Genomic DNA, 10,631 nt, shown 5'->3' on the forward strand with positions numbered 1-10,631 from the left:
CAATTAAATAATATTTAAAAAAAATTTTTTAATACAAAAAAAGTGCTGTACTGATGTCATATGTAAATTGGATAAACGGACGAAGGTTCGGAAAATACGCAGGATAAAATTTAAAAGATAATGGTGCTTTACAATATCAAAAAATAGTTTTTATATTTTCCTCCAAGCTTACAAATGTTTATTGATTGACCTGTTAGCTCATCAAATCACGGCACATCGTAATATATGCAAATCGTCTAACTAGTTGACGGTGTGACAGGAAAGGCTTATGAGATACGCTTGAAAGAACGGATAAGAATGGTACGACTTTAGGTAATAGTTGAAATTTGTAATTTTTAGATTTTAAATCTGTAAAGTTTATCAATTATTTTGTCCATGTAGTAAAAATTAAGATTACAAATTATGTTATTGTAAAAATAAAACGGATTTTATGGTGAAAACGTTATGTGAACCTATGGGTCGTCTGGTGTTCTACTGTATATTTGATGTTTGTATCGAATGAGGTATGTTTCACAAAAAATTTTTTGTACGTTTTTTAGTTTTTTATTTGTGTTTGGTTGTATCCATATAATATTTTATATATATTTAGTTGGCTGAGGAGGGGAAAATGCCCGAAACGTAGATGTATAGCAAAACATTGAAACGTAGATGTATAGCAAAACATTCTAACTGAATAAACATTGAAACTTGCCTAGTGTTGAAGAAAAGTCACTTCATTGTGCCAGTATACAATACATAAATACAACACGGTTTCGACAACAACAATTAATAACAGACCAACAAAAGATCTTCCTGGTCAACTGGCTTATGTACTATGCTTTCTATGATAGTCATTGCTTTTTTATATGTGATACTGACAATAAAAATTAAAATGGATACAGTATAGTATACAGACCTTGAGAATTGTTGGAAATAACTTAGCTTCAATAAAAAGCTGATAATAATTGTGAGACCAACAAGTGAGACAAAGACACAAAATCAAAAATAAATAAAATAAAATAAAATACAATAATTTTCTTAACTTGCTCGTTATGATACAGGTTTCAAAGGATACCAACAATGCTACACCCACCAAATAATTCACACAATTAATTATTCAATCACTCTATAATATAGTCTCCCGACAAAGAATGCGCACGTGTAGTTCTTTGTCCAACACGATGATCCAATTACTTAAAATTATATTAATTAAAACTAGATTCTTATTATTACAACTATTGAATAAAGAAGGCTTATTAGGAAACTAGCAGGTGGGCCCGGCGTTGCTCGGGCAAAAGTAACGATAACAAAGATAAAGATTATTACATTACAGTCAACCTTAACTGTTTTCACAGAATGCAAGAATTGGGTCCCCTTGTTTCCAGACTAATTAGAGAATTTTTAGATGGTTCTAAAAATATGTTCGATTTCCCGCAAAAATGAAAAAAATGCATCTGNGCTTTTTGCTATTTTATAATAATAATATAAAAGTTTTTTTAATAAAATCTGATAACAGATAGCATCGTGCACAGTTTTAACTGTTTCTGGGAAAGTCATGTAACTCATTACTGAAAAAATTTTTTTTTTTTTTGAATTAGAAATTTAAATTACTTGATTATTCTTTGGCTTTGTTTTAAGTCTGTTAAAGAACCTAATTTGGCCTAAAAGTAGTAGTTAGCCTACCTTCTTGTACTAAGATTAATAATTAGAATTAACAGCTTTCATTAATATGTATATGTGAAGCAGATGATGTTTCTTCTGTTTAATTTTCTTAAAAATATTATATAGCTAAGAATTCTTGCAATTTGAAATGCTGAAAAATGTAGTAATATGATAAAACAAAAATTTCCCCCACACTGGGTCATATAAGACAAAAAATGTACACTCTGTAACCAATATCTGGCGTGAAAAATTCAAATACAGGTTGGCAGACGCTTTCGATGCCCCTCCTGGGCTCTTCTTCAGGCCAAATTTGCTGTAACTGGATTCTTATAATCGAATGGTTTTTTTGATTATAAGAATCCAGTTACAGCAAATTTGGCAGCTGTTTGATTTTTTTTTTTTAAACTTAATTGTGTACATAGAATCTTTTTTAGATAATTGATTTAGATTGTCTTTATCAGAGAGACATTTACTTTACATTTTGGGTTTCATTTAGTTAAGACATTGGTGTCGTAACTAAATCCTTTAGTATTGACCTCATAAAATTGGCAATGCTTGTCTAATTTTTACTTGTTTTAAAGACAATATTCTCTATAAAATGTATTATTTTTTTAAAAAAATAAATAAATATTCTATNTGTTACCGGCAAAGTTCGAAATCCGGCATTCTATAGAATGCCTAGGCATTGTATATAATGCCTAAAACTAGCTGGCAATCTATGAAATGATTCATATTTTACAAATTTTCTAGGCATTCTATAGAATGCCAAATGAGAAACTAGCAAAGTATGAAATACGTCTCTGTTTCATTTTGAATATCACGTGGCAAGGCATGTGTCTTTTAATGCGCGCCTCGGGCTTAGAATTTGTCAGTTGCACTTTGCAGTTTGTTCAGGAGTGTCAAAATATGCAATTTTACTTAAATTTGTTCAACAAAAAATTAGTTTTTTACTGTGCTTCATGAAAATGGAGGAGCAAGCTGTAGTGTTGTAGAAGGTGTCATGGTCTATAGACATGAAACAACGATTCGATGATGAACTGTGCAAAATTCGAGTTAATGCTGCAAAAAACAGTATTTTCTTAACTGAAACTACTTACCAGAAGTTAATAAATGATGTACAAAAAGCCAAAATGACTACTAAGAAGGAACCCAGGGACTATTGGTTGCTAAATTGCTATGATGTGATGATTGTAGAAAACAAAAGTAAACTCATTTATCCTGTTAAAGAAGGTGTCAGTACTATACAGTATTACGTCACAGACTCAGAGTTATTTCACATACTTCATGAAGCTCATATGGCTATTGGACACGGAGGACATGATAGAATGTTGAAAGAACTTTCAACCAAATACAAAACCGTTACACGTTATGATATTGAACTGTACATCCACCTTTGTGAACCTTGCCAGAAAAAACAGAAAGGTATTAAAAAGGGCATTGTTGTGAAACCTGATTTTTTCTGAATTTAATTCCCATTTTCGTGTAGATCTTATTGACTTTCAGTCTCAGCCTGATAGAGAATACAAATTTATTATGGTGTACCAAGATCATCTCACAAAATTTGTGATTCTTAAATCTCTAACGTCNACAAGATTTGTGATTCTTAAGTCTATAACGTCAAAAAGAGCTGAAGAAGTACCCTACAACCTAGTGGACATATTCTCGTTGCTTGGAGTCTGACAATGGTAGGGAATTTGCCAATAATGTGGTGACCAGCTTGAAGAAGTTTTGGCCAGCACTGAAGATCGTCCATGGGAAGCCTCGCCATTCACAATGCCAGGGTAGTGTCGAAAGAGCTAATCAAGATATCGAAAATATGCTTGGATGTAGGCCAACAAATCTGACCGCTGGAGTGAAAGACTACGTTTCGTTCAATTTATGAAAAATAGAGTTTATCATTCTGGGATCAAAAGAACACCATACGACGCTCTTTTTGACTGCAAGCCTAAAGTAGGGCTTACATCGTGTTTTCTACCAGAAGACGTTTTAAAAGACATAAATACAGAGGAACAGCTAGAGAAAGTAATAGAAAGCGTCAAAACAATGGAAAAAGATGAAACTAATCAGATTATGCAAAAAGAGCCTGTTTTAAAAAACATGAATGAGATTATAGTCGCTAATGGATTAAACCAACATGATGAAGACATGCTTACCGAAAAGATTTCCGTTTCTGATACCCGTTGTGTGTTTAAAGGAAACGAGTGATGCACTTGCATGCAAAAAATGTCGTCAAAAAATTCATACCTTCTGTGGCCATGCTAGTAAAGATGATGAAATGGATATTTTGTGCACCCTTTGTTTCAAAACTGAAAATGCTATTGAAGATAAAATAAATTTTAAAATCAATCTGGAAATACAAGTCAAAAAAATGAAAATGAATTCGGAAAAAAATTCTCACTGCTTCTTTGGGAACTACTGTGGGAGTTTCTATTCCTGACGTCGACAAGGGGCGAGGTGATTCGCGCAATGTATTGGCAGTTGTAATGAGTGTGACAGAGGATGGTTTCTACCGACTTGAAACTTCTGAAGGAATTTTAAAACAAGTATATGCGAGATCACAATTCACTTCATGCCCTAAGAACTTGCTTAGAATTGAAGATATTCCTGATCATGAAATTCCTCTCCGGTCAGTTGCAATTGCTCAGTCCAGTGGAAGCGGCCAAGGATTCGTCAAATGTATGTGTAATAAGACACCAACCGAATGCCGTAAATTAATCGGGCTATTTTTAATGCTAAATTCTAAATAAATTACGTAATTATGTATGTGTAAAACAACATACATAATTATGTTGTTTTACACATGTATAAAATGTATGTGTAAAACAAAGTGCCAAAATATGAAATGTCTTTGCGTGAAAAATGTAATGAAATGTAATTTAAAATGTCATTCAAGCCTACCATGTTGCAACAAGTAGGTTAATTTTAATTTCTATGATATAATAAGTTCGCACTTCACGCCGACGTATACTATTAATAGAACACTTAGTGCAGTGGCATTACAGGAGTGGCGTTCTGGATAAGGAAATTTATCCGACTTTTGGAGAAAGGTTTTTTCCACTAGCACTTTCAGTAGTATAAAACTACCATCATCAGGCGGTACATAGAATTTGATAGTTTAGGCTTTCCAAACGATATTCCGATGGTTTTTTGAATTTCAATATCGAATATTTCGAACGATATTCTTGACTGTTCAGCTGATTATGGTTTTTGAATATTATTTAAAGGTTCATACGTCATAGCACGTAGAAATGATGATAAATAAATATTAAAGTGAGAGATGTCTGTAAAAAGGCATAGTTCACACATGTATGCGCACCAAGGCAAAATAAGCCTATGAGCAATGAAGGAATATTTTTATCTTGGGTTGAGTTGTTTGAAAGCTGTTATCCAAATTTGTGGGAGCTCGAGAGTTGGGGAGTTGTATGGTATGGTAGTAGAAATGTAGTGTCTCCCAAATAAATAGCTCTTTTTGTTCATTGCATGAACTATGCCTTTTTACAGACATCTCTCACTTTAATATTTATTTATCATCATTTCTACGTGCTATGACGTATGAACCTTTAAATAATATTCGAAAACCATAATCAGCTGAACCATCGGGAATATCATTCAAAATGATCAATATTGAAATTTAAAAAACCATCGGAATATCGTTTGGAAAGCCTAAATTATCAAATTCTATGTACCGCCTGATGATGATAGTTTTACACTACTGAAAGTGCTAGCGGAAAAAAATCTTTCTCAAAAGTTGGATAAATTTCCATATCCGGAACTCCACTCCTGTAACGCCACTGCACGTAAGTGTTCTATTAATAATTTTAATTTCTTATTTTTTATATGAAAATTTTGTTTTCCTTAATAAGAAAGGCATAAATTTTGTTTTGTACAACTTTCATTTTTATTTACATATTTTGAATAAATTTTTTTAATGGCACTCTATTTTTTCAGAATAACATTTGTATTTTTGAGGAATGCATGTCATTTATATAATAGCCTTATCAGAACCTTTTTTCATACTTTGCCGGTAACATATATATATTTTAATTATATACATATATATTACTAATTTTATATATATATATAGTATATAAATTATATAGTAGTGTATATATATATACTATAACTATAACAATAATTTCTATTTTATTGAATATTTTGTAAGCATCTTACATCTTTGTAAATGTAATTTTATTTTATTTTTCCAAATTGTTTCATTGCCTTTCAATCATTTTCAGCTGCACGTCATCAACTTACTGGTCACAAAGTGGCAGTCAAAATTTTAAACAGACAGAAAATAAAGAATCTTGATGTCGTTGGCAAAATAAGGAGAGAAATACAAAATCTGAAGCTGTTCAGGCATCCTCATATTATAAAATTGTAAGTGGTGATGTCACAGAATAAATTTTAATTTCTTATATTATTATATATTATGAATTACCAGAAAATCAATGTTTTTTCTTATTAGATATCAAGTTATTAGTACTCCAACAGATATATTCATGATTATGGAGTATGTTTCTGGAGGGGAACTTTTTGATTATATTGTTAAACATGGCAAGGTAAGAACTATGTTTTGATTGATTTTATATTGAATTTATTAACATGTTTATCATTAATAACTCATTTGTAATATTAAAAAAAAAATAGTAAATTTACTAAAAATGTTAGGGTATATATTATAGCTCACTCTGTTACATACATTAACATGTTTGCTGCATTGGTGTCTTTTGTATTGGCCATCATGCTCCATCAATGGCTTTCCACTACAGTAAAATTCATTGTTACTTAGCTTGGCAGTGTTTTTATATTAGGAATTTATTTTCGATATACAACCACAAATAAAATAGTTCTATACCATATTTAGAGCACATGCACTTTCTTTTATGATATAAGTTATATACAATGAAAAATGTACCAGATATATTTCCATTGATTAAAAAATAAATTAAAATTTACCATTATTTTAAAATATAATACTTACATGTTTATACTATCTACGATCCAATTTTTATTTTAAAAATTATCTAAAAAACTAAACATAAATGATTACATAATCGGCAAACAAGTCTAATTTTTCAGTCATAATTTTTGGCCAAGAAAATGGAGGCTAATTGTTTAACTTTATTATAATACTAGCTGCAAGGACCCCGCTTTGCTGGGTTTTTATTTGTTTGTACATTTGTATGTAATATAGTTTTTTATATATATATAAAAGAGTGTTTTTCTAAGTAATCTAGAATCTAGCTGCAAGGACCCGCTTCGCTGGGTTTTTAAAAAGTAGCGATAGTGAAGATTAAGATAATTACATTATAGCCAATCTTACCCGTTTTCACAGAATGTAAGAATTAGGTCCCCCGTTTCCAGACTAATTAGAGAATTTTTACGTCCAGTCAAACAAACTATTTTCAATTTGATCAATTTTCTGGAACGTTTACAATCGTTCTATAATCGAACCAATTCGAATTNACAGAACACACAGTGCTCATATACATGCGCGCCATCTATCATAGGATAAATGTACTTCGCGGGAGTGTATTAAACAACTTCCCAAAGTTCCATGGCAATCGGATAAACGGTGTGGTAATGCATGACGGACAGACACACACACACATTCATTTATATATATATATATATATAGATTAGCCTAAATATAGCCCAAAAAATCCAATGTATAAATATGCTTTATTATTATTATACAGTATTTAATGGGTTATACTCGGTTGATACCTGTGGCTGTGTACGATGCCAGATCAGAGTCAAGGCATAGCAACCAAAAACAAAAATTAAATAAGTGTGTCAGTGTCTGTATTCAGGAATTTTCTAACAATGTATTCAATATAGTGGCCTTCTGTAGTGTGATGTATGCATTTCTGTTCAATTGTAATGTTCCCAGGCTTTTGTGTAGTGTGTGTGGTATCACACCTGTACAGGAGAGAACAACAGGTACAATAAGCACACTATCCATCCTCCACAGATGCCTTATTTTCTGGGTGAGTTCTGTATACTTGCTAATTTTTTCAGTGAATATGTTTTGTATATTGTGAGTGTTTGGAATGGATATGTCTATAATGTATGTGATTTTATTGTGTTTGTCAATGATTGTGATGTCTGATCTGTTGTGGTAAATTGTTTCATCTCTGATTATGTTGACATTCCATACTACAAATACATTCCACAGACAATGACACACATACAATATGTATTATGACTCTGTCATAGTACATTTTGTGCACGTTGTTTTCTAATACTATCTGTGGAATGTATTTGTAATATGGTTCATGGATGTCTAATAATTTGTGTTTGTTTACAGGCTCTTGGTCTTATTTGCTACTTGATTATGTCTGTGTAAATAATCTGTCTGTGCCAAGAGCTTGCACCCAGATCTAATGTATTGTATTGTTTCTGGCATGATGTGACATTTTCTGCATGTGTCATTTGCGAGTGTTGTATCTTTGAGTATGTGTTTTCTGTAGTTTTTAGTATTTATGACCTGATCCTGTATGGCAATCATGAATCCTTCCGTCTCCCCAAAGAGTCATCCCTGATCTAACCAGCTGTTTGACGCAGTTTTGTCAACAAAATCCTGGGCCAGGTCATAAGGATGCCTGCAATGGAGTGCCTTTCGAGCCCACGATTGCTTGATGGTGTCTATACTTTTTGTGTGTTGTGTCATGTCTGTATGATGTGAGTGTAAGTTTAATGGTGTGCTATTTGAGTCTGCTAAAGTTACTGCTTTATGTAATTGTGATGTTTCTTGTTTCCTGTAGAAAAACTCTTGCAGTGATTGTATTTGCTTGTAGTGAAGGTTAACTATGTCAATCAGGCCACGTCCGCCATCTTTACGTGGAAGGGTTAATCTTTCTGTGGTGGATTTAGGATGATGTTTATGCTTAGTAAGTGTTGTTCTTGTTTTCCTTTGGAGTTGCTGGAGACCTGTGTGAGTCCAATGTATAACTCCAAAAGAATATGTGAGTACTGGGATGACATATGTGNTAGTATTGTATTTTGTAGTTCCTCTCCAAAAAACTCTCTCATGGTGCTGTTCTCATTCGAGCTCAGAGACTTCTTCCACTGTTTGTCTACCTTGGTCCTCCTGAGTTTTTCTCACTTCTGTCCTTGTCCAAGACTTGACCCAAAATGACTTCTCTGTTTGAGCCCCTTCAGATATTTCCTTTATGTTGTTCAGACCAGTTCCCCTCAGCTGGTGTCCTGAATTCAACACTGAACAATAGAGCTGATCTGGACATGATTACAAACAACAGCATAACACTGGACAAAGGATGAAAAAGACCATATGAAATGGGGTGGATAGTGAAGACAAAAAGAAGAACATGGCAGACTGCCACAGTAGACACTGTAGACATTACAATAAGGATAAGAACTGGTTATATGGAATAATTTCTAACACAACAGGATTTTAACTTCTGAAATAACTATTCTTGAAAATGCAGAGATTGTCATGAAGCAGGCATCATGCAGAGGTAACAAGATGTAACAACTGTGTTTTGTTTAATAACATAACTTTTGGAGACCAAAATAGTAAGTGTAAAAGTGTAAGTCAGAAGTCAATATTGAACAACATTGATCTGACTAGAAAAACATTTCTACCAGAAGCAACACTTAAATAAAAGTTGCTACTTGAAATGGTCTCATGGATGAGATCTCTTGTTAGGTTGGTGGCTAGTTTCACTTTTGTCACTTTCCAAAATAATAGTTTGAAGGACTGATGTGTCTTGTTTCTCACAATTAATTCCTTTTTATTTCTCAGTTTCAAGGTTCTCGTCTCTACCATACAATGCTGGGGAGACTCCGTTTTGCTCTCTCTCCTTCAGGTTTCTACCTTGGAATGACCCACATGTTTGCCCTCTTCCTCTTGTTCTAGAAACAAAGGAGTGGCTGCATTCCACTCCTTTGTTTCTAGGGTTAGTCATGTCTTTACCAAAGCAAGGGTAAAACGAGAATATTCCAGGAAGGTTAGACAAATAGGACAGAAAGAGGGAAAGCAGTGAATATACAATATAAAATAATACAATTATACACAAAATATACAATTTATATATGGCATATAGCCACATAATAAACATGATTTAAATAAGCAGCATTCACTATACTTGTTTTCTATATACACTAATATTTATTTAAAATCAAACTTAGAAATTACATTTATTTGTTAGGACCATTAGAAAGTCACTCACTTGTGGTTACAGATGACACTACATAACTGATTATTGTTGTACTCTTTCTTGGAAGATAAGATTGTCCTTGCCAGTACTGATCAGATGTAAAACATTCCAATTAATACAGTAGATACTATTTGTTGTTAATGGTAGCAATGTTTATTTTATTGAGATCTGAAATTAAGATGCTGTACTTTATGTAAATATAAAATTTAAGCTATTTTTGTCTTCTCTTTCCAATTACAATATTCCAAATCTGTGTTAGTTGAATACAATAGTAATCAAATTTATATCCAAATTTAAATTAAGTTTAAAATACATTAATATGAATGTAATATTTAATGAAAAGAACTACTGTATTTGATTAAATTATTAGTTTTGAAATTGTTAGAAAAAATTGGTTTTACAAAAAATTGAAATATTTTGTACAACCATGACATCATAAGAACGCAAGTGAATCTCAATGTTTCAAATTTATATTGTTTGACATTGGTAACTCTAAAATGATTTCCTAAAACTTTTACGTTAAAAAAAATTATTTATTAAATTAATTTATATTTTATTTTGGTAATTTTTGTAAAATGAATTAGCTAAATTATTTATTTTGATAATTTAATAGGAATCTCTTGAAATAGAGGATAAAGGACTTCTAACTCCAGAAAACATCAGTCAGATTGATGAGCAAGAAGAAACAGATAAACCTTTAGTTAGTGTTTATTTTATAAATAATTAATGAAATTTCATATTAATTTTTATTATTTTATTCATTTTTATATTTATAATTCATTGAATTAAAAATGACAAGAATGGAAA

At 31.8% G+C, this 10,631-nt stretch overlaps 1 protein-coding gene across 1 annotated transcript in view; it reads left to right on the top strand.

The window, feature by feature from the left end:
- The window catches only part of LOC111628685 (DNA (cytosine-5)-methyltransferase 3A-like), a 158,341-nt gene that overhangs the window by 46,914 nt on the left and 100,796 nt on the right, over positions 1 to 10,631 (top strand). Inside the window, exon 8 of the mRNA XM_023372514.1 lies at positions 10,438 to 10,524. Within this exon, the coding sequence (XP_023228282.1) occupies positions 10,438 to 10,524 (87 nt within the window). The remainder of the gene's footprint in view (positions 1 to 10,437; positions 10,525 to 10,631) is intronic.

Source organism: Centruroides sculpturatus, unplaced genomic scaffold, assembly GCF_000671375.1.
Source record: "Centruroides sculpturatus isolate CEXI.00-Female unplaced genomic scaffold, Cexi_2.0 scaffold30, whole genome shotgun sequence".
In the NCBI taxonomy this organism is placed as follows: Eukaryota; Metazoa; Arthropoda; class Arachnida; order Scorpiones; family Buthidae; genus Centruroides; species Centruroides sculpturatus.